Source organism: Lithobates pipiens, unplaced genomic scaffold, assembly GCF_037356315.1.
Source record: "Lithobates pipiens isolate NorthernLeopardFrog02 unplaced genomic scaffold, aLitPip1_a1.2 Scaffold_18, whole genome shotgun sequence".
Lineage (NCBI taxonomy): Eukaryota > Metazoa > Chordata > Amphibia > Anura > Ranidae > Lithobates > Lithobates pipiens.
The window spans coordinates 585931481-585956822 of record NW_027507758.1 but is presented as its reverse complement, the minus strand read 5'-3'; the positions used below and the strand labels follow the sequence as shown (position 1 = coordinate 585956822).

General features: G+C 41.9%; 1 protein-coding gene across 2 annotated transcripts in view; it reads left to right on the top strand.

Annotated features, from left to right (window-relative positions):
* The window catches only part of HADHA (hydroxyacyl-CoA dehydrogenase trifunctional multienzyme complex subunit alpha), a 56444-nt gene extending 31845 nt beyond the window's left edge, over positions 1–24599 (top strand). For both annotated transcript variants that reach the window (XM_077489143.1, XM_077489142.1), the window contains exons 9-20: positions 848–966; positions 2635–2691; positions 4907–5016; positions 7256–7390; positions 9730–9901; positions 9995–10081; positions 13481–13621; positions 15465–15533; positions 15677–15872; positions 17197–17311; positions 20798–20943; positions 24157–24599. In XM_077489143.1, coding sequence (XP_077345269.1) covers positions 848–966; positions 2635–2691; positions 4907–5016; positions 7256–7390; positions 9730–9901; positions 9995–10081; positions 13481–13621; positions 15465–15533; positions 15677–15872; positions 17197–17311; positions 20798–20943; positions 24157–24302 — 1493 coding nt within the window. In that variant the 3' untranslated portion in view covers positions 24303–24599. The remainder of the gene's footprint in view (positions 1–847; positions 967–2634; positions 2692–4906; positions 5017–7255; positions 7391–9729; positions 9902–9994; positions 10082–13480; positions 13622–15464; positions 15534–15676; positions 15873–17196; positions 17312–20797; positions 20944–24156) is intronic.
* The last annotated feature ends 743 nt before the right edge of the window (positions 24600–25342 follow it).

Sequence of the window (25342 nt, the reverse complement as noted above, 5' to 3'; positions counted from 1 at the left end):
AGGAGGTAGAAGTATCAATCTTGCATATATTCTGGTAATGTAATAAGCTGACCAACTTCTGGTCTCAAGTTTAGAGGGACTATCAAACCGTTGATGGATGTTGATTTGGGGGTGACCCAGCCAGTTATCTTTTGCACCACTCTGACCAATCTAGGAAACTTTATACAAATCCTCTGGTGATCCACTTGGTGAATGCTGCTCGGGCATGCATACCGCCTCTCTGGAAACGGGTTACTTCCCCATCACTCTCCATGTGGTTTACTAAAATTAATGAAATTTACTTTATGGAGACTACACTGAAGCGAGGCTGTGATAAAGAGGAAAAATTGAACCGTAAGTGGTTCTATTTGACTCTATTTACTCGCTCAAGCGACTATACCTCAGCCATTCAACTGGGAGACTAAGATTGCCCCCTTTTTTTCCTTCCTTTTTAAATTTTCTCTTTTTTTTTTTTTTTTTTTTTTTTAATTTCTGATCACTTCTATGTGATATGTTGTATCTCGGTTATGTTTTCATTTTTTTTTTCCTTGCTGTTAAAATTCACAGATCAGATGCATGCACTCGGTATTTTGCCACTTGTTTCTTGGTCTTGATGAGTCTCCTTTTCAATTGACAGGATGGATGTTTTTTTTTGTGCGCTATCTTATGCCGCAAGGCTCATGTGTTGGCTTATGTTTAAAGTCTGTATACGCTTTTTATGTATTATCTGTTGGAAAATCATAATAAAATCAAAATTAGAATTTTTTGGTAGACGTGTTGCATTGTATCATATTACACTGTGTCAAATGTTCTCGCTGTCGAGTATGTTTTTACATGTAATAGTCACATTTGCTATCCTCTCTTCCAGAGATCACAGACTATGTTATGTCCATTGCTTTTGTAAGGCAGCAGATCTACAAGACTGTGGAGAACAAAGTCCGTAAACAGACCAAAGGCCTGTATCCTGCTCCTCTGAAAATCATTGAGGTATGCATGTCCTGGCTAGTGGTGGTCCACTTGTTATAGGGGGTCTTATAATGTGGCCATCACCAAAGGGTAGCGCATAATATATGTAATAGTATGGAAAGCTATCAGGGGCTGCAAACGTGTAAGAGTAGTCCGAGCCCTCTGGCATGTCTGCAAGAAATTGCTTCATAAGTTGTTAGGGACTGGGGCCAGTCATATACTGAAGACACTTTTAATGAGACCACTGCTATTACATCCCTTTTACAAATTGGCGCTTCCTCATTTGTGCTGCTTACTTAAAGTGGTTGTAAACCATCCCCCACAACTTTGTCTTATGTAAATCAGCACAAAAAACCCTAATGAACACTGCTTGTAGATATCTCCTTACTTGCTTAGTATTTTTATCCTTTTTGTTCTTTAGAATGACATCACTGAGCATGCCTAGATCTCCCCTGATTTACGGCCCACTCTCTATGTGCTTATCTATCGTTTATCAGGACTTCTACGGCACACAACACTGAACTCCCAGGAGTCTGCATAATCACTAAGAGCTTCCTCCACCCCATGTGACCATGTGACATCACATGCAGTGTAAAGCTGGGCATGGGACAGCATTACTGCAGTCTTATCAGCTGAAGCTGATAGACTCACACAGGCAAACACTAGATAATCAGCACAAGTAAATACTATGAAATAAAACAAGTCAGCTATGAACAGGGAAGCAGGGTTGCCATAAAAGGTTGGATTGAGAAGGAGGCTTGGTTAACAGTACAGGAAGTGCTCAATATAAGGGCAGAAATACACTCCACTGTGGACTCAGAAAACAATACTTAAGATGGCGCTGCCTAACCCCTGGAAACAAGTTTCTTTAAACAGTAAGTAATATGCGCTTTGGGCTGGATTACAGTGGCTATAGTTTGATAATTACTTATAATGGACTAAATGAAAAGAAGCATCAGAATGGGAGAGTTTACTTCCTCTTTAAAAATCTGTTGTGGCACATTTGACTTTTCTCTCAGCAAGATTCATTGTAAAAGATGAGGAGAAAAAAAAGCATGAGAAATGTAAAGAGAGGGGATAAACGGCATAAGAGTGTGAGAAATAAACCATATGCTTGAAGTAAGCATCAAAACATAGACTGTCTGCAGGGCCCTCAACGTTCATGGAAAAAGTTCCAAAGGGATACATGTGGCCCCCAGCCAGCAGGTTGGGCACCAGATGTCTTGGAGGTTCAGTTGAGCGTGTTGCACCTTGTCCCATAATTGATCTTCACGGACCGGCTGACACTGTACAATTCCATCCAGGGTAGCCAGAAGTCTTTAAAGTTTTAACAAGTTCTCTGCGTTACATTTGTTGTGTCACATATTGAAATAAAGTGTCCTGAGCTCTTTTTGGTCTTTGTCTAGTCCACCCCTTCCTGCTGCCTTTGCCATCTTACACTCTGTAGCCAGTGGGAAGGTGAGCAAAGCGGGAATCGATGGTCTACATAGCGTCAAGGAAGAGGCCAAACCCAAATGGTCACAGTTTGCTTTTTTTAAATTGGGTACATTCTAGTCATATGTAAGAAATTTGCCTTTTAAATTGATTTCAGTTGCAGTATTTTTTATATTCGTGTACATGATCATAAGTGTGCATCATAAAAGCATAAATTCTCAGTTGACATCACTGTTTTGCCATGTTCTCTCTTAGGTGGTGAAGACTGGATTGGATCAAGGTTCTGGGGCTGGATATCTGTCAGAGTCACAGGTAAAGTGTTTGAAGTTAACCAGTTCCCGCCCACCCACAGTATATTTACTGTGGGCGGTCGACAATGGCAGGCTGTCATCCCAGCCTGTTCCGGGTTAGGGGCACACATGCGTATGCTCCCACTAATAACCCGCGCTGTCACTGGTTACAGTGAGATTTTGTCAGTACGTCCCATCCAATGATTTATGGCTGAGACCTGCTGATCGTCTGTAGCCAATCACAGCAGAGTCCTGTGTTTATGAACACACAGGGCTCAGTACACAGATCAGTGATCTGGCTGTTTCTTGTCAGAAAGAAAAAACAGCCACATCTGTTAATAAACGTAATGTAATGTGTGTATTAATGTGCTGCTTTTACTAAGCGCACAGTTAAAGTGTTCGTAAACTCTGTTACACCCCTTGGACCTACAGGTAAGCCTATAATAAGGCTTAGCTGTAGGTACTGTAAATATCTCCTTAAATTGCACAGTTTAGGAGATATTCATTATATGTGGTGCTGCTGATCGCCGTCAGCGCATGAGCACAGAAGAAATGGCCCGCTCACGCTTCACCCTGTGCTCATGCGTGGGAGTGATGTCACCATGCCTCCGGCCAATGACAGCGCTCGAGCCCGCGAACCCGCAAGTAACATCTGAAAGATGTCGGCAGTGGGAGCGAAGTGTGAGTGGCACTGCAGGCTAACCGTTCTAAGGTAACTATTTCATAATGAGCTAGTATGTGTATGTATACCAGCTCATTATGCCTTTTTGTCTTGCAGGTTTGTGTTTTTTTTTTTTCAGGGGTTTATAACCTCTTTAACCCCTTCCCAGCCAGTGTCAATATAGTGTACAGTATTTATATCCGATCACTTTATTAGTATCACTATTGATATTGGTCAGAGTACCTCCCAGCGAGGGGTCTGTTAGTGGCAGATTGGCCGCCACACTATCGCAGTCCCGCTAGAAGTTGCCGATCACCACCATTATATACATACCATCGTTTGTAGATACTATAACTTGCATTACTAGCATAAATAATACAAATTCCAGTATCTTTACCAGACGCTATAATTTTCACACAAACCAATTAATATACACTTATTGGGTTTATTTTATCAAAGAATTCTTGCAGAATACACCCCAAAGTTATGAAGAAATTTGAGTTTATTGAATTTTTTATTTTTGTGCACAATTTTCATGTTTTTTTTTGTATATAATAAATAAAACCCAGTGGTGATCAAATACAACCAAAAGAGAGTTCTAATTGTGTGAAAGAAATTGTATACATTACATTTGGGTACATCGATGCATGACTGCAATTGCCAGTTAAAGTAGCGCAGTGCTGAATGGCAAAAAAAAAAAAGCTTTGGTAATGAACCACTTCCGGCGGTTAATAGCCTACTAATGCCAATACGTCAACCTTTTTTATCAGTTTGCTACATGGATGCCCATGACAGCTGTGTGTGTATAGCACCGTTATCAAGTGTCGTAATTCAGCCATAAGCAAATGATAAACGCTCCCCAATCTGCATCTGTATGTGTTTTTTTTTTTTTTTTTTTTATGTCTAGCATACCTAAATTTTTTTTACAATGTCTTCCGGTAATCTCTTATGCAGTAACACATATTGAGTAGGGCTTTAAAGGATTGATAGTCCAACACTGAAAATGTTTCTAGTAAGCAAGATTACAGGACTGACCTCATCAGTGTGTTTCTACTCACTATCTAGTCAACAGCCTATGTGCAAGGAGGTGATACTACTGTATTCCTTACCTGTACAGCTGGTGTCAATCCCCTGGCTATGCAGTGTGGCAGGAGTGTGTTAATCTTAAAACTGTCTGGAAAAAATTAGATATTCTAGCTGGTGAACAGTTTATTTATTGTAGCTGGGTAATTGGTTGGAGTGCAGCTTTAGACATTTAGACACTGTATAAAACGGCAACCTTTTCTTGGTTGCATTGGATGTTTATAGTACCCCAAATATACAAATATTAAAATTTAATATTTTGACAGCCACTGGTTGGTTCTTCCTTGTCCAGAGTATATACATGGAAGTCTGGAGGTAGCTACTATCAGTTGGTGCAGGGGGTGAATGTACCTATATAGGTAAACACTGACTTGTTCTTTTGCTACCCCTTCACATAGAATAGAAAATTATTATTGTCATTTTGCCTTGTTCTGATATTATGCGGCTGTTTCTCACCTTCCTTCTTTTCTTTAATTTTTTTTATTTCTTGCAGAAATTTGGAGAGCTAGCAATGACTGGCGAATCAAAAGCCCTGATAGGACTCTACCATGGACAGGTTCAGTGCAAAAAGAATAAATTTGGCGCTCCTCAGAAAGAAGTCAAGTAAGTCTCTGGTCCAAAGAGCCATTTGTATTTTCCCTGGTTAAGATGTACATAAGGCCTGCCTTATAGACGATGCTCCCCCCCCCCCCCCTTCCTGCAACCACAGCTTGCAGGAAATAGAGTAATTTTATTTCAATGACTCTGTTGATGGGGGAATTCCTCTGGTGGAGCGATCGTGTTCACCCCATGTTTGGGGAGGAAGCCATCTTTTCCACAGTAATTATAACCTATTATATATTATGCTATAACCGCTGGAATTAGTCGCATAAAAATAGAATTGGGTACAGTTAGCCTGCCTATAGATAGTTCGACTCTTGTCTGGTCCCTGCTGAACCAGCTGAGATTCAAACCATTTATGGCCAACTTAAGACTTCTTCTGTAACCCTTGTACCCTACATACGGTAGTGGCGGGGTTGGAAAGGTGGGGGTGTTGCATACACTCCGCAAGCCATCTGTCTTCTTTCTAATGAAAGCGATCCAGCAGCCATACAAAGAGTCAATCGTTTGACCTTTTGTTAAAGGGACATGGTGATAGGAGAGAGCAGAGTGACAGAGAGCTTATTAATCTGCTGCTTCTCTGTTTAACTGTCCAGTCACAGGCTGGGGAGGGGACAAGACCTTTAAAGCCCCATACACACTATCAGATTATCTGCTGAGTTTTTCCTTCAGGTTTACCAAAACCATGTAGTAGAAGGGCCTGCCTGATTACACACACATTGAAACTCCTAAGGTTTGACCTCATATTATATGGTTTTGGTAAATCTGAAGGAAAAACTCAGCAGAAAATCTGATAGTGTGTATGGGGCTTTAGTGTTGCTGAACTGCAGCAAAGAGAAATCAGGTCTCCTGTCCTGACAAACAGGTCTGTGCTGTGTGTCAAACCTGAGTAAATCTCATAACTGGATGGAGCGAAACACCAGATCCTTTGGCAGGTGAAATGGCTGTATGTGTACTTGATCTGTATATTTAACTGCTTGCTTGGCGTCCAGCTTTAAAGGTAAACTTTTGTGTAACTTCTCAGTGAATATACGTTTTTAATAACTATTGTGTTTTTGTATATCCCCTTCCCGCCGAGCTTACTCAGAGATGCAGCCTCGGCTTTTGGCGGTTATACGGGGATGATGTCTGCAGCTTCAGGCATCATCCCAGTACTGTTTTTTTTTTTTTTTTTTTTTAGAGCGGTCGATCGGTTTTCCAGGGATAACAACCAATGCGACTAAAAGCTGCTCGATTTGTTATCCCAGAGGAGTGGGAGAGGACATCCACCCCTCCTGCTGCTCTGACCGGGCCTCCTGTCCAACGATCTGCCACTTCCGGTGTCTTGAGACAGACTGGCACGAAGCCGGAAATGGCTTTGTTCCAGTCTCCTGAATGTAAACATGGAAGCAACGTCACTTCCTGTTTACTCGGCTGCCAATGGCACCGGATTTAAAAAAAATATAGGTCTTTTAGACACCCCAATCCCTCCCCCAATTTAATAATATAACATTTAAATAAATAAGAAAAAAATATATTTTTTTAAAGTACCCCAGTCCCCACGAGTTTGCACAGCAAAGAAAAGGCATACGGATGCCGTACCCGCATATTTAAACATTGTTTAAATCACATGCGAGGTATCGCCGCGATCGTTGGAGCGAGAGCAATAATTCTAGCACTAGACCTCCTCTGTAACTCTCTAACCTGGTAACCATAAAAAAAAATTAGAGCGTTGCCTATGGAGATTTTTAGGTACCGTAGTTTGTCACCATTTCACAAGTGCGTGCAATTATAAAGTGTGAAATGTATGGTATCTATTTACTTGGCGTAACATCATCTTTCACATTATAAAAAAAAAAAATTGGGCTAACTTTACTGTGTTGTTTTTTTTTTTTATTTATTTATTTTTTTTTTTTTTCATGAGTGTCCCTTTTCCCAAAAAGTTGCATTTAAAACGCAGCTGCACAGTTTAACATAAAATATTGCAACAATCACCATTTTATTCTCTGCTAAAAAAAAAAAAAAGTATGTGTGTATATGTGTTTGGGGGTTCTAAGTAATTTTCTAGCAAAAAATATGGATTTTAACTTGTAAGCACCAAGTGTCAGAAATAGGCTTAAGTGTGAAAGGGATATACTCCCTCTATCCTCCTATCTGTATATCTAACAGTGTGCTTGCCATTGCTGTATATACTCAATTATCAAAATGATTATACTGTACAGCAGTACATAAAGTATTCTAACGGCCTTCCCTCCTATTCCAGAAATTTGGCCATCTTGGGTGCTGGTCTGATGGGAGCTGGTGTCGCTCAAGTCTCTGTGGATAAAGGTATCAAGACCATTCTGAAAGATACAACGGTGGAAGGTCTGGGCAGAGGACAGCAGCAGGTCTACAAAGGGTAAGGAAAGTTTCTCATTTTCTCATTTACAGTTTACAGGTAAATGCTAGACCTCTCGTTTTTGAAGGTAGTGCAAGAGATAGTATAAATGTTCTTCAAATCTCCTATCCAGCAATGATCCTCCTTCCTTTTCACCTTCTCTGTGGACTGTGCGGCCTTCAATAGTGCCGTACTGCACCCTGCATTCATGGTGTAATGTTACACTGTGGGTGCCAGGCACCATGGGGACCCTCCCACTTAAAAGGCAGGATGTGTAATGGCTATGCCGTATAAATGGAATAGAGTGACTTAGGGGGACACCAATGCTGCCTTCATTTTACACTGTATTGCTTTATTGAGCAGACTGTATGTTTTTAAAGTGTTTTTCCACATTAGCAGTTCCTTTTTTAGGCATGCTGTGTGAATGGGAACCCATACCAAACATGTAGTGGCGTTTTCTTGATTTCAAAAGTGAATGTGCTTTAACCCCTTCCTGTCGGTGCTGTAGCCTAATGACTGCTTCAGCGCGGGCTTACTTTGAGAAGGTATCTATTGACTTTCTCCCGTCATCACGCTTTTCGCGCACCCCCTGTGGAATTCGCTCTGTGATTGCAGAGTCCTTGCGACTCATCTGATCACAGGTCCAATGAAGGCAGCCCTTTTCCCACTTGATCAGCTGTGTCAAATGACAGCTCATTACAGATGTCAACACAAGCCGGTTATCGGCTTATTTCTTTCACGCTGAGCGCGCGAGGAGAATAGGAGAGCAGATAACTGGCTTTTGCTGAGGGAACGTCAACACTGATAATTAGGACACTGATTATCAGTGTAGTCCCATCAGTGCCCATCAATGCAGCCAGTTGGTATCGCCTATCACTGCTGCCCTTCAGTGCTGCCTCATCAACACACATCAGCGAAGGAGAAAAATTACCTGTTTGCAAAATTTTATAACCAATTATAAAAAGTGTTTTTGTGTGTGGTGTGTTTTTTTTTTTTATTTTATTTGTTTTCGTTTTGTTTAGCAAAAAATAACCAGTTCGTGATGTAATGCCACCAAAAGAAAGCTCTATTTGTGTGGAAAAAAAAAATAATAAACTTAATTTTGGTACAGTGCTGCATGACTGTGAAATTGTCAAAGTGTGACAGTGCAGAAAGCTGGAAATTGGCCTGGGCAGAAAGCGGGTAGTAGTGCCCAGTAGGGAAGTGGTTAATGCTGCTGCATAGAAGCAGCAAATGAGGCACCCTTTCTTATAATGCATCTTTCCAGCTTCTGGTAGTGTAGGCTACAATTGTCTTCTCTTTTATGGCTAGTTGGAGATTAACATTATTCCTGCATGTAGCATTTGATCATCGGTAATCTTCCGCCACTGTACACGTTGTCAAAGTCCAAGGTGATCTAGCCTGTCCTTATCTAAATTGGCAAGGCATGCTGGGACTTTGGCAATTTTATTATTTTTTTATAGATTCTCCTCCACTTGTGTATGGATTCATTTGTTTAGATCCTTATGTAGACCAGATATGTGCAAGTCTAGTTTCACTGGCTGAACTTGCGTAGTTTGCCACTGCTTGCAGGGCTGAAACAGCTTTATTTTATGCCTGCAGTTGCCAATCTCACACAAATGTGCAGCATGGTATTGCTCATTCTGTATACACACACGGCTGGACTTTTCAACAGCAAAGGTCCAACGGAACGAATCCGTCGGACAATTCGACTGTGTGTGCTTCATCGGACCTTTGCTGTCAAAAAAATCGGACAGACTTTTGGATTTAGAACATGTTTAAAATTTTTCAGACTGACTCGAGTTGGCTCAAAAAATCAGTTTGTCTGTATGCTAGTCCAATGGACTAAAACCGACGCTAGGGCAGCTATTGGCTACTGGCTACAAACTTCCTTATTCTAGTCCGGTCGTACATCATTACGTTCAAATCCGTCCGACTTTGGTGTGATTGTTTATGGCCAAGTCCATTCGGAAAGTCAGTTGGGAAGACCGTCGGACCTAGTCTGCCGGAAAGTCTGGTCATGTGTACACGACCAGACTTGGGGATAAGTCCGTATTTATTCCTCTCTTGCAGATTGACACGTTTTAATAGATATCAAAATAAGCACAGGACAGGTGTGCTTATTGCTTTGTGAGGTGATGCTTTCTAGTCCTAAATAGAGTGCAATGGAACTTTTAATTGTTATGGTTTATGACCGCATAAAACATTTTTAACTTTTAAAGCCCAAAATTAAACTGATCCAAAACCCTACGCTTTCCCTTCAAGAAAATGGGTACTATTTAATTACGGGGCACTGATTCACTTTAATTATTTCAGCACAATTTGCTGTGGGCCTTATTTCATTGTCATCTCTCCTGCAGCCTGAATGACAAGGTGAGGAAAAGAACTCTGACCTCCTTTGAGAGGGACAGCGTGATGAGTAACCTGACTGGACAGCTGGACTATAAGGGCTTTGAGACAGCAGACATGGTGATTGAGGCCGTCTTCGAGGACATTAAAATCAAACACAAAGTGCTGCAGGAAGTGGAGGCCGTGAGTTTTTAGATCCTGGTACACGTACATGTCAGTTATATATGTAATCTATGCTTTGGCCCCTTTATAATACTGGCTAATTGTTGTCTGCAGGTTGTCCCCCCTCACTGTATATTTGCCAGTAACACATCTGCCCTCCCAATTGGTCAGATTGCTGCAGTCAGTAAGAGACCGGACAAGGTGAGTGCACTGTTCTGTTTACCGTTTTAGGATTATTACAGTTCTGTTACTGGTTTAGCTTTAGCTAAGTCTGGAAATAGGAAAATGTTTTTGTATTAAAAGTAGTAAAACTGTGTGACTGTCGTATGGTAAAATCAACACGGTTTAAAGCAGAATTTTTTTATTTTATTGGTTTTTATTATCGCAAACAATCTGAAAATGAAAGTTTAAAATGGTTCATGCATGCATATTTGACAATTTGTGCCCAGTGGCTTTTCCACAAGGTGTGCCAGTTGCTGAGCAAACACCGTGCAGGACTTCTCTGACTACTTTGCTGGATCTCTGCTGGCTGAACGGCTTGGAGGCCATAATTTTTTTTTTTTTTTTTTTTTTTTTTTCATACATCATAGGACACAGAGTTGGGCTAATATTCATTACCTGATGGGTTATACTTCACCTCCAGGTGAATGGACACTGCTAGACCAAAGGTCTTTAGACAGGAGGGGATCCCCCATATAACCCCTCCCATACAGGAAGTACTTCGTGTTTTTTTTTATTTTTTTTTAACCAATGTCTGCAAGGTGGATGGCACGGTTGTTTGAGCTCTCTGAGCTCTAGTTTCTCTAGTTTCACAAAAGGTTCTTAAGTGAATCAAGGGATTGACCGGATCCATTTGACACAGGTTTTATATGCTTAGATAAATGGTATCTGAGCCTTGCAAAGAAGAGTCAAGATCCTGCAAGGTTTTGCCTATAATGTGGCCTCCGGCCGCTGGACCCTGCAAACTGGAATCCTGGACACTACAGCGCTAAGGCATTCCTGCAGGGTGCTGTACATGTCCAAGGGAGTGGACCCTAAACATGATAAGGGACTTGAACTTGGTGCTGTGCTACAGAAACAACCATTTGAGCCTATCAATTAAATTCCATTAGACTTGCTATCACGCAAGCTAGCCTTCCTGATGGCCAGAAGCATGTCTGAGCCCTTTCATGCACGGAACCATACTTGGTCCTTCACCACGACTCGGTTGTGTTATGACCTGTTACATCCTTTTTGCCAAAATCGGTGTCAGCCTTTCATTTAAATGGCCATATTTTACGTTTTTTTTTTTTCCTCCCAGCCTTGTTCAGCGGAAGAAACAACTGCATTCTTTGGACGTTGTCCGGGCAGTCAAGGTTTATTTTGTCTAGATCTGCGGAGATCTGAGGATCAGAGTAGTTTTTTGTTTTACCAAAGGGACCCAAGAAGGGGCAGGCAGCTTCCAAAGCTTCCTTTGCCAATTGGGACTGTCAATTAGTCATTCAGGCCTATGGTCTGAAACATAAAGCTCCTCCCTTTTTAGGATGAGAGCTCATTCTACCAGGGGTGTAGGAACCACCTGGGCTTTTCGCAATCGGGTATCTGTGTTAGCGATTTGGAAGGCTGCTACCTGGTCTTCAGTGCATACGTTCACAAAATGTTATCAAGTGGATGTTCAAGCAGCTGAGGATTCGTCTTTTGGCCACAGTGTACTGCGGGCTGCCGTATAAGGTCTGATGGCTATTTGGCAGGGTGTCTCCCTCCCATCAAGGCTATTGCTCTGGGATGTCCCAGCAGGTAATGAATATTAGCCTAACTCTGTGTCCCATGATTTACTCGAAAAGGATTTTACAGGTAAGTATGACGAAAAAATCCTATTTTCCACCTTCCTATTAGCATGTCATTTTTCTAATCCATTAGTAGAGGGGGCAGTAGTAGCTTGCTCAGGCTCTGTGGCTCACTGAGGCGGAGTCAGGTGCTGGTCCAGGTTTCTGGGTGGATCCCAACCATATGGTCGTGATCTTTCCCCAGCCGTGACTTGTGTTCTGTCAATTACTGCAGATTGTTGGATAATGCCTCCGAAATCTGTGCATGCGCAGTAATGACGTCACTCCAGCTGATATGCCAATTAGCTGGCATGACATAAACACTGCGCATGCGCAGATCTTTGAAGGCATTAGCTGAAGATCAGCGGAGCCAGAATCCTCCACCTACCAGACCTGTCACCACTACATGGTCACCTCATTTGCATGCAACAAAGCCCCTCTCTTCTTGTAGATCAGTGTTTCTCAACTCCAGTTTTCAAGGCGCCCCAACAGGTCATGTTTTCAGGCTTTATATCTTGCACAGGTGATTTGATCAGTTTCACTGCCTTGGTAATTATCCCAGCCATTTCGTCTGCGGGAAATCCTGAAAACATGACCTGTTGGGATGCCTTGAGAAACACTGCTATAGATTGCATGTACACATCATTCTCTCCAAGTGTTGTAGGAGAGTCCCAGCACCTCTGGCTTGCCTTAGAATGGCTCTTTCTGGGATTTGTCCCCCCGATGGTTACCTTCCTGTGCTCTGTTTGGGAGGGTTGGGGGTGGATATGGCCCTGCGCAGGGAGCGGCACCTTACATTGAGGGTGTTTTTGTCGTTTGCTATTTCCCTGCTCAATGCACACATTCACGAGATGCTGTCTGTAGTGTGGTGAGTGGCGTATAAAAGGTGTGAAATGGATGGACTGTGTTGCCAGGGGTGAGCTCTTGCTGGGGTTGTGCCTGGCGGCTTCGGAGGTGGTAGGACGGTGCAGCATGCCTTAGTTGCAGTGCTGTTCTGTCTATATGAGGGCATTATAGAGCCAAGTTCTTGGTCTGTGCGTGCGCAGTGTTGACATTACGCCGGCAGATCAGCTGACGTGACGTCACTACTGTGCATGCGCAGATCATCGGAGGCATTACCCGACTATCTGCAGTAATCAACAGAACACCGGCTTTGTGACTTCAGCCCACTGTCAGCTGTAAACGTGTCACAGAATTGCAGAATGGGCTGCACTCCTGTGGTCCACAAAAGTACAGCCAAACAAGCTTATTCTAGATGCTTCTCTACAACCAACAGCCGCTTGCCATCTTAAAGCCTTTTTGGAGACATCTAGGAGTTTTTGTTTCCCTTATTTGGGGTATTTATTTAGCACTGCCAATTTACACAGCACTTTACATGCACAGTATATTGTACACTGACTTCAGTCCCTGTCCTCAAGGAGCTTACAATCTAAGGTCCCTAACTCGCATTCATACATATACTAGGGCCAATTTAAACTGCAGCCAGTTCGCCTACCAGCATGTCTGTGAAGCGTGGGAGGAAACCCATGCAGGCATGGGGAGAGCATGCAAACTCCATGCAGGTAGTGCTTTGGTTGGTATTCAAACCAATAACCCTAGAGGTGCCAGAAAGTGCTAACCACTTAGCCACTGGGCTGTCTTTGTGCAGAGAAATTGGTGGTGTGTAGACTTTCTCCAGACCCAGGACTGCAGGAGCTTGAGCGCATCTGAAATTTAATGCACATTTTTCTTTTTTCTAGTTGTGTACCTTTTTGGTATAGAGGCGTAATCTGCTTCTTTCTCTCCTCTCGTACAGGTGATAGGAATGCACTATTTCTCCCCTGTGGATAAGATGCAGTTATTAGAAATCATCACTACAGATAAAACCTCCCCGGACACAGCAGCCTCCGCTGTAGCTGTTGGGCTGAAGCAGGGCAAAGTCATCATTGTGGTGAAGGTGAGTTATTTTTTGATGCGTCCTGCCACCTAGTGATAAGTAAAGGGATTGGCTGACTTGAGATATTAGAATTTGTAAACCAGTTTTATTCTTTGTTGAAAGTTTGGTGCTCAACCTCTTTCCTTGCAAACAAGTAGGTATCAAACTATATGGACTATAAAGTGTTAGGGCTGCCGTCGACTGGCTTTGAGGAGAAGATTATATAATAAAGGGTTGCAGTATCCATAAAGTTGACTGTTCTCTGCAGAATAAAATGTCAGATAATTTCAGAATATTACATATTGATTTTGTTTCCTGTGAAGGAAAATGTCGTAATTCTAATTTAAGCCTTTATAAGCCCTTACGTGTTCTATTATCTCTTCACACTCGGAGAGCAATGTCAGTGCTGATAGGTCCTTGACAAGTGAACGTTGTTGCTTTGTCCTCTACCTTCCCTCATGATGATGCACGTATGTTGCCCTCTAGCTCCTGAGAGTACACTACCATACAGTTACAAATCCCCATAGTTGTTTAAATTCCTTTTTACACATTCAGAAGTTGGAATGCTTTGTGCACTAGTATGTCCTTTGTAATGGGGAACATTATATTTCTACTTGTTTTTTTTTTTTTTTTTTTTTTTAATAGCTCTAAAGAATATATTTACCCTAAACTGGTATTTCAATGTTTACTGAATGCTAAGAAGGTTAAAACAACTTAGTAGTTTTTTTTTTTTTTCATAACTCTTAGCATAGCTGTAACTACAGGAGTCACAACTGCGACCTGTCCCCATGTTGCTCACCTGTATACCTGTATAGAAGGAGCGTCGTATAGAGGAACCGATACTCCCCATTTTCCTCCTACAGCTGCTGAAAGTCTGCTTCTCCTTCTCTCCCTCCTGTTGGCATTCAGAGGCTGCAGGAGGAAAATGGAGGGGATCGGTTCCTCTATATGCTGCCCCTCCTATCCAGCTTTCTCTTCCTTCCTCCCCCAGCCCCCTGTGTGCTCCCCTGGCCCCCCTTCATCCCCCCCGCAACTCTACCAGCTTCCTCTCCCCTGGCTACTGCAAGGGTTGTGTCAGTATGGAGAGCGGGTAAGGGTCCTGTAATGTCATTTTCCAGCCCCTTGCTTTCCTGAATGGACAGAGTCCGTGATTATACCGATCACCGACTATGTTTATTCATAACTGTAGCATGATAAACTGTGTTGACTATGCTTCAGTTTGTGAATAAATTGGAAGTTCTGTATAATTTTATTCCTGTTCGTTCATTCATTCTATGCAGCTGAAGCGTCAGAGATAGAGATTGAGGGCTGTGTCCTCAATCTCCTTTCTCTGTCTCAAAGGTGAAACATCAGAGGCCTGTTTAGACCCCTGATATCTTGACAAATTCCAACAGGACTCCTAAAAAAAGAAATTGTAAAAAAAGAAATGAATAAATAAAATGGTAAATATTTAAAAAAATAAACTACTGACCCCCAGTGGTGAAAACTACGGGGTCGCAGTTGCAATCAGCCCCCATCGTTCTGCCACCAGGCTCGGAGGGAGTGCCTTGATTCCAGTTTTCGTATTTATTTTAGGCAATTGAAGGACACGGAAGGTCTTTTCACCTTTGGGTTATACTACCAGGTACAGAGAAATGGTAGGCTAGCCCAGGGTAACCCCTCCTTCTCCCAGTATGCCCAGAACTGAAATCACTTTAGGGTGGATACTCGAATTATCTTTAAATTATATATATATATATATGTGTGTGTGTGTGTGTGTGTGTGTGTGTGTGTGTATGTATGTATGTATGTATATATATATATAATTATGCTGCTGTTCTGATTTTTGATTCTACACCTACTTACTGTTTAATCCACTTTTCAGGATGGGCCAGGATTTTATACCACAAGGTGTCTGGGCCCCATGATGGCAGAAGTTGTGCGAGTTCTGCAGGTCAGTGATGAAAAAAATCTTTGTGTATATATATATATATATATATCTGCTCTACAGATTAGGTTGATAGCGATATAGATGTCTCTCTCTTTTAATTTGTATTCCTTATTGTATTTCTTATTTCTATTCCCTATTTTTGTCAGGAAGGGGTTGCTCCCAAGAAACTAGATGCTCTCTCCACTGGATTCGGGTTCCCAGTGGGCGCCTCCACTCTGGCTGATGAAGTGGGGATTGACGTTGCAGCTCATGTCGCAGAAGATCTAGGAAAAGCTTTTGGCGAGCGTTTTGGAGGAGGAAACATTGAATTATTGAAAGCCATGGTGCAGAAGGGATTTCTGGGTGAGTTTGGAGAGACACTGAATCGGACATTGGTCTACAAATGTTATTTTGCTAACATTGTAGGCACTGAGACCTCTCCAGGTTATAGTAACAGGTGGGGAATAATAATAACATGACACGTTCTTTTCATATGTCATAATGCATAATGACGTGAATTAAGTGCTTGTGTAATGGTTTTTGTTGAGATGTGGTTCTAAAGGCTGAAGGTTTTTTACCTTCATGCATTCAATGCATGAAGGTAAAAAAAAATCTTCTGTGTGCAGCTCCCCTCACAGCCTCCCCTTAATACTTGCCTGATTGTGATCCAGCACTGTGCATGAGAGCAGCTGCTTTCCCAGCTCTCTCCCTCTTCATTGGTTTAGATACATAGTGGGGGGAGCATTTGGCTTTCACGGTTTCAAATTTTGTAGTCGCACAGAGCAGGCCTCGAGTGAGTAAGCACGAGTGCTCCCATAGCAAGTGGCTTGCTGTGTGGGGGAGACCAGAGCACTGGCGGGGGACTCGAGAAGAGGAAGATCGGGACTGCTCTGTGCAAAACCATTGCACAGATCCGGTAAGTATGACATGTATGTTTTAAAAAATAAAAGGCAAGCCTTTAGTGTCACTTTAAGTGGAACACAAGGCAAATGGGTAAATACCAGTTGAAATACAATTACAGGTGTTATCTGTAATTCTGTACAATCAATCTTGTGTTCTACACAAACCTACTGCACAGCACAGCCCAGAAGATCGCTGTACTCTGCTACTTACCTCCTGGATCATTTCCTGCTAACTGTACAGAGGTGGGGATGCTGATGTATTATGAGGGTGTAGAGTGTTGCAGGCACTTGAGGGGGGAAGCTGGCGCATCTGCTATATATCTTTTGTGTACTTGCACTTAATAGCAGGAGCCCTGAGGACCTCCATTATGCTCATGTTCATGGTGAATGGAGAAGACCTTGTTTATGGTGTGCCTTTGCATTATTTATAACCTCTAAATGAGTATTATATACCATAACCTGTATTCACTAATAAAGAAGAGTTATTTTAATTTTGGTTCTTTACCCCCTCATTTTAAACTACTACTCAATTCTCCTTCTGAAATACTGAGGTTGATTTACTAAAACTGGAGAATGTAAAATTGGTGCAGCAGTGCACGATAGCCAATCAGCTTCTGACTTCAGCTTGTTCAATTAAGCTTTGACGAGAAAAAAAAAAAGGGTTTAAGTAAATCAACAGGGACATGTTGTGGAATTCTTGTTTTTCTGTATGAACTTGGCACTTTCTCTACTTTTTGTGAACGCAGCCTCATGCAGGTTCTGAACATCCTTGTGTTTTGCCGCAGGCCGTAAATCCGGGAAAGGTTTTTACATCTACCAGCAGGGAATGAAGGACAGAGCCGTCAACTCCGGCACAGAGGAACTTCTGGAAAAATTCAAGCTGCAGGCAAGACCCGACGTGTAAGTCTTGTCCTAATGTGATAAAACTAAAGAAACTGCAGCAGCTCTGGCAGCTTATAATTTAAAAAAAAGTTCAGGGACTGTACAAGGGTATAAAAAAAAGTGCTTGGCCCTGCTTGCCAATGAGTTGTATGTCCAACGTTTTTTAGTTTTTGATTTGTATAGAGCTGGCATCAAATGCAGATAAAAGTACATGAAATGTTTACACTGAGCATTATGTACAGCTTTACAAAAAAGAAATACAGCCAGGAAACACCCCGGTCTATATGAGCATTGATAATATACAGGATTTATATAGCGCCAACAGTTAGCGCAGCATTTTACAACATGAGGGCAGACAGTACAGTTACCATACAATTCAATACAGGAGTAATCAGAGGGTCATGCTCATTAGAGCTTACAATCTAAGAGGGAGGGTCAAGTGATGCAAAAGGTAATGGCTGTGTAGGGTGAGCTGTCCCCTCCCTAGTTTACGTTTGTCAATATATGTAAAGGCCTTGTACTCGTGTGCAGTCCTACACTAATATTTGAGACCAGGTGCGTCCCCTGCATGGTCTTAGTCCTACAGTAATACTGTGAGAGAGACCAGGTGCCATCCTTGTGTGGCCCTACACAAATCTGAGAGGCAAGGTGTGACTTTTGCTCAGTCCTGCACTAATCTGTGAGAAAGCCCAGGTGCCATATTTGTGTGGTCCTACAATAAATCTTTGAGAAGGGCTAGGTGCCGCTTTTGTGTGGTCCTACATTTCTGTGAGAAGTCGGGTGCTAACTTCTTGTATTCAAACACCAATATTTGAGATGCCAGGTGTCATTTCCATGGGGTTCTATACTAATCTGTGAAAAAGAACAGATGCCACTTTCCTACTACCCAACACTAATCTTAGAAAGGCGAAGTGCTGCCCTCATGTGGTCCTACACCTATCTCTCGGAGTTCCAGCATCTGTAAGGGCCCTTTCACACATACGGACCCGACCGTTAATTTCATCAGTTTTTCATCACTTTTTTTTTTTTTTTTTTTTTCTATTTTTTCATCCACTGCCAATGCAAAAATGATGAAAAACTGATAATTTGTCAGTAGTTATTATACAGTTTTTATATAGCGCCAACAGTTTACGTTAGGGCAGACATTACAATTTGGTACAAGAGGAATCGGAGGGCCCTGCTCGCTAGAGCTTACATCTGTGTTTTTTGTTTTTGTCCGATCCATTTTTTTATTTTTTATTTTTTTTGACGGATGAAAAATGGGGCTTTCATCAGTTCAAAAAAAAGATGTTGATGGAAGCGGTTGAAAATGGATGATCCTCCGTCGTCGTCGTGTTTTTTTATTTTTTTTCTCCATAGGAATGCATTGATGTCCGTTTTTTTTTTTTTTTTTTTTTTATCTGTCAACGCATAGATGAAAAGCGGACAAACAGTCCTTATGTATAAAAGGGGCCTTAGAGTGTTTAGTGATGAAGTTTGCTCACTGTAGCTTATATCCCTCCTACAGCAATATAATAAAGGCTTTACTTCCGTACAGTTGAACTTCACAAATATTCTACATCACAAAGTCAGTGACTATGAAAGCGATGGGAGTAGAATTCTTTACCTGCCTCAACCTCCTTTTTTTCTGTCCTACCCTTTCCCTTTCTCTCCCTTCTTTCCCTTGCCTCCAGCTATCTTTCTGCTTACTCTTCCTAATCTATGCTCTCATCTCTTCTCTGCAGTAGAAGACATTGAATTTGAAAATATTGTAAACCTTTTAGATCCTAGAAAATTGCATCCATATACCCAAATTCCCCACTTCTTTTGAACACAAGCCTACCAGTTTTATTGTTTGTTTTTTTTTTGTTTTTTTTTAACCATTTCAATATTTCCATCACATTTTATCTCTCTCGCATGTATTTCCATCTGTATATATTACCTTCTGGTCGATTTGCATTTTTATTTGCACTGTACTACATTGCAATGTTTTCATACTCCCAACTAAATCAATAAAATCTATTGAAACCGAAGAATCCAGGTGGTGGTTAGGAAGAGCAGAGAGTTCTGGTGAATATCTTATTCTATGAGTTCACTTAAAGTGATTGTAAACAATCACCTTGTAAAACAACCCATTCATTTTAAGATGGAAAGGAAAGGCAAACCATTTTTGTATAGCTATAAAAATACGTTATAAATCCCTTTTTCCCTTTCTTATGAGTGATCACATTCCCTCTGTTCTCAGCTGCATTGGAGCTGGGGGGAGGAGAAGCAGCAGTACACTGAGCTTACCAGTGAATGGCTGTGCAGAGGTGGGACGCGTGTCAGGACAAGTCTCCTCATTGGAGGAGAGTACACGGAGTTTCCAGCATAGCTAGAGACCTGACCACGAGGTGCTCTCCTGTTTGTGGTCAGCTTTTAAAAGGAAAGCAAGAAGACTATCAGGAACACCAGGGATTTCACATAAAGGAAACAATACAAAGAATCAGAAACTTTCTCATGGGTAGCACAGTGGTGTAGTGGGTAGCACATTCACCAAACAGCAATAGGGTCCCTGATTCAAATCCCGACCACGACACCATCTGCCTGGAGTTTGCATGTTCTCCCTGTGCCTGCGTGGGTATCCTCTGGGTACTCCGGTTTCCTCCCACACTCTAAAGACATGCTGGTAGGTTAATTGGATCCTGTCTAAAAAAAAAAAAAAAAAAATTGGCCCTGTATGTGTTTGTAAGTGCATTGGGACCCTACGGGTTAAAGGACCGCGCTATACTGCAAATGGACATTGGTGGCAAAAAGCACCCTGAGGCGATTGAGTTTGCATAGGTAGCGCTATACAAGTCGCTCTATTCATTCATTCAAGTACATGGTACAGCATTCACATATTAGGAATATGAAATGTTGGGTTAACAAACGCTTTAAAGTGTTACTAAACCCACAACAGTAAAATCAGTGTATATATGCAGTAAAGCATGCTTGTTATCTTCTGTGGAACCTAAGGGGTTAATCCTATGCATTGTGTAAAAAAAAAAAAAAATGTAATCCTGTTTTCTCTGATCCACCCCTTCTTCCATTGACCCCAATCCATCTCCTGATAGAACAGAGCCTTGGGGGCACTCTGCACATGCTCAGTATTGCTACAGTTTGTGTGTTTTTTTGTTTTTCTTGGGAGGGTGCATGTGATCAGAGCCAATCAGTACCTGTCCAGAGGGTCAGGGGTCATGCAGCCTCATAAGACTTGTTGGAGTAGAAAGAAAACTTCTCCTACAAGCTTATTCCAGACACTAATAGAGGTCACAAGACTATATACTGCTGATGAGAAAAGGTATTTAGCAGTTTACATTTCAAAAATAATTGTTCTGTGTACTGTGGGAGTCTGGATATAGTGCATGCAGGGTCCGGGATTTAGTAACACTTTAAGAATCGGGAATGTTATTCAACTTGCAACCAGTAAATCTCAAATTTAGTTTTTGAGTGATGATGGCCTTTAAATTACACTTTTTTTACTCTCATCTATTTTCCTTGTAGCTCCTCTGATGAGGACATCCAGCTGCGTCTGATCACCCGGTTTGTGAATGAGGCCATCATGTGCTTGCAGGAAGGTATCTTGAGCAATCCAGTTGAGGGAGATATCGGCGCTGTGTTTGGCTTGGGCTTCCCACCATGCCTTGGAGGTAAGATTGTATTTGGTTTTATTAGCGTCATCTTGTGCGGCTCTGCCTGGGAGGCAAACACTGTGTCAGCAGGAAACATTCCCTCGTTAAAATTAAATTCATAAAAGGGTATTGAAGATGCCCTTTACATTTCTGTCAGGGAGCAGCACCCAATTCATGTACCTGTCTGTGACAGTTACATACATTTGTAAAAAGTGTCCACTCTGGACAGTGACGTAATTTCCCAAATATAGGCATTGCCGGTATTTGAATTATGACCTCAGCTGCTTCCCGACACTTTTGTTTACATTTTATTCTTTGGTCTAGTCTCCCAGCTGACCACTAAATGAGACTGGGGATACAGCCCTGTGCAGGAAGCTGTCACATACATTATATCTTTCCAGTACAGGCACAGCCCACTACTTTTGTTCACAAATTTAGGGCTGGTATTTTTCACCACTAGTTTCCTAAACTGACAACTAGTGGTAATTCTTTAGGAATGTGTCACTGGCATAGCAATATATTGGAAATGGTGGTTGTAATAACTACCCAAATTTGCCACGCTTGTTGGTAAGGTTACTGACAAATGCTTGCCTGAACTAGGCGCAGGTAGTTCTTAAAGGGGTATGTGTTAAGGTGAAAAAACTTCTGCCACTACCCAGCCACCCCCGTTTTAATCACCTGAGCCCTGTAATTCCCACACCAGAGATGCGCTCGCCCTCTCTGCCCATTGTCTCGGCTCTTGATTGAAAAGATTGATATCAGCGCAGTCATTCGCTTCCGCTGCTGTCCGTCAAATCCAATGACGTGGAGGCAGGGCCGTGTCCGGCATTCTGTCTCTAGGAATGCAAATGCTGTACTCTGGAGCGTGCCCGTGCGGTTTCCCCCAGGACGAGTGCTTCTCCTAGGTGGCTTCCTGATGCGGGAAGGAGCTGCTAGGGGACCCCAGAAGACAAGGATCGGGGCCACTCTGTGTAAAGCGAACTGCATAGTGGAGATAAGTATATGTTATTTAAAAAAAAAAAAAAGCAAGGGTTTAGTAACCCTTTAAGGCTGGGGTCTCAAACTGGCGGCCCTCCAGCTGTTGCCAAACTACAGGTCCCATCATGCCTCTGCCTGTGGGAGTCATGCTTGTAATGGTCAGCCTTGCAATGCCTCATGGGACTTGTAGTTTTGAAACAGCTGGAGGGCCGCAAGTTTGAGACCCCTGCTTTAAGGGAATTGCCACCAGAAAATTGGCATTGGAGTTGTTTTGAATTCCCCTGACTGAGATAGGGCCCTGGTTCACCGCGGTGAAACTTGTCATGCCATCTGACAGTTTAAAATCACATGACAAGTCGCACCTTATTTGTGCGTATGGAACCCGGCAACTTGGACTTGAATCGATTTTGAAAAAAGGTATTACTATTTTTGGTAATTTCATGTGCGACTTGCATAGACATTTATACATGAAGTTGCACAGATGTCAGCAAGCCACATATGAAATTGCGGTGAAGTTGCATGATTTCAAATCTGCATTCAGTGCGAAACGGGGCTAAGTGAGATTATCGACAAATACGTGAGTGTCTACTAGTCATATGGTTGTTTGCCTTCGTATGTTACTAGATCTGCAAGGATATCCATTGTTTGCAAATAATTACTTTCCTTTTACTTCTCATATCCAGGCATAGAGCAGTCTTCGCTGACTCAACTCTATGCAGAGTTCTTTAAAGCTAAACTCTAGGCATACAATATTTATATACATTTGCAGTTTTAAGATATACAAGACTTTGAATTTGCATATGCAGTTTTTAGATTTACAGAGCCCTGACGGGAATCACTGGTAGGCTGATGGCCTGACTTTTCTGTATTGCAGTTATGCAATACAGTTAGGTCACACCTCTGCCCACCAGTTAGTGACCAACAGGAAAGGAGCATAAAAAGGTTGATGAGAATTTTTTATTTTTTATTTTTTTTTCCCTGTGATCAGCATGTTCCTTGTTGGTATTGGAATGCCTGCCTTTACACGCGCACATGTACTTTAATGGCATCCCAGTCTTAGTCTCTAGGGTTCATTACTGAGTTGTTCCCAAAGGTGTTCTATCGGGTTGAGGTCAGGCTAGTCAAGTTCCTCCACCCCAAACTCGCTCATCCATGTCTTTATGGACCTTTCTTTGTGCTGACGCCCTAAGAGTTCCCTTTACTGGAACAACGGGGCCAAGACCAACCTCTGATAAAACAACCCCACACCATAATCCCCCTGGACCAGTGCACAAAGCAAGGTCCATAAAGACATAAATGAGCGAGTTTGGTGTGGAGGAACCTGGCTGGCCTGCACAGAGTCTTGACCTCAACCCGATAGAACACCTTTGGGATGAATTAGGGTGGAGACTGTAAGCCAGGCCTTCTCATCCAACATCAGTGCCTGACCCCACAAATGCACTTCTGGACAATGGTCAAACATTTCCATAGACAGATGTTTCCTGAGGAAGCCTTTACGGCAAAACGCGTAGACGCGATGCACAAGGGCTCAATGTACAAATTGTATCATTTTATATTGTTTGGAACACTGTTATGACATTGTATATTTTCTGATAAACTATTTTTGCTACTTCCTTATTTGCTTCCATGGTTTAAAAGTCCAACCCTTTTGATATCTATTCATTATCTTCCTTGTTTTCTGAAGTGCCTTAGATCTCACACTGCAGATATACAGTTTGGAGGCTTTAGATCAGGAGTGCCTAGGCACTCTTATTTATCAGGAGAAATTTCAATTGAAAGGTACATTTCTTGGGGTACCGTTTAGGCACAATTATAACTCTCCCTTGTAAGACAGCAAATCTTCACTTTAAAAGGTGCTATTTTTCATATCTTCCATATAGTGTATGTATGTGTGTGTGTGTGTATGTGTGTGTGTGTATGTATATATGTGTATATATGTGTATATATATATATATATATATATATATATATATATATATATATATATATATATATGGTGTATGCATGTGTATATAAATGTTTTCCTATGAACGTACCTCTGGTGTCAGCTCAGATGTAAAAGTTGTGATTTCCAAATTCCCTACCTGGCAACTGAAATATATATATATATATATATATATATATATATATATATATATATATATATATATATATATATATATATATATATATATATATATATATATATATATATATATATTTTTTTTTTTTTTTACTTTACTTCTGAAACCTTTTTGTATCTGCTTCACCCAGGTCCATTCAGATACACAGATGCCTATGGAGCAAAGGGTATTGTGGAGAAGATGAGGAAATATGAAAGCGTGTATGGAAGTCAGTTCACACCCTGCCAGCTGCTGCTTGACCATGCCAACGACCCCAGCAAGAAGTTTCACCACTAACTACCCACACACATCGTAGCTGTGTCCAGTGTTTGAGCCCTGAGACCCGTGATTGTAAGGAGGCTGCGGAGAAGAGTAAAGGCTAGAAGCCGTACGTGCCTTAGATCTACAATTACTCAGGCACTGTGTTCTGCCTTGAAGAAGCTTTTCTTGAATGGAGTTTAATTTTTGCACTTATAGCGCTGGCTAAAAGACTTAACTCGAATGTCCAATATGGATGAGGAAACCTAGGTTTCTTAACCCCAGCAATGCGTCCGTTCCACTCTGTGGGCATGATTAATAAAACGTATCTTTTCAGTTTTGTGCTGTGGCTGATTTTCTTTTTAAGGGGGTAGTCTAGATTTGTTTTAGTGGAAAAACATGGCTTTGAAGAGGTGTGTTTTCTTAGGTGTAGTTCCTGGACAGGAAATTACCTTCTCGCAGCTGCAAGAGCTTTGCAATTCTAACATTACAGCGAATATAATAAACTTCTTCTTGCTACAAGAACACTGTAAAGGAAAAATAATAAACCTAGCATATGACTTTGAGAGGGAGGTTTGGGGGGTACATTAGGTTGGACGTGCACTTTAATGCTAGTGACAGACTGCATCATATGTAGATTCATTGTTCATTGGGAGATGGTAAAGTGTAACTCTGGGCAAAATATAAAATGCCACATACGATCTAGTCTGTCACTAGTACTAAAGTGATGTTAAAGGCATTTTTGTTAAATTACAAACATGTCTTATTCGCCTGCTTTGTGTAGTGGCTTTGCACAGAGCAGCCGGATCATCTTCTCAGGTCCCTTGCTGTTTCTGTTGGCTTCTCTGCCCCCAGAGCAAGCAGCTTGCAATAGGGACACCCAAGCAGGCTCATATTTGAGCCACAGTTCTGCGTCTCCATTTACACACAGCTGTGGTTCGGCCCCGCCCCTCTCTCCTCATTGGCTCGCTGGTTGTGATTGATAACAGTAGCTAATGGCTCTCACTGCTGTCTCAGCCAATGAGGGAGAGTTCCCCAGAGAGATGAGGCTCTCGTGCATGTTGCTGGATCATGATGAG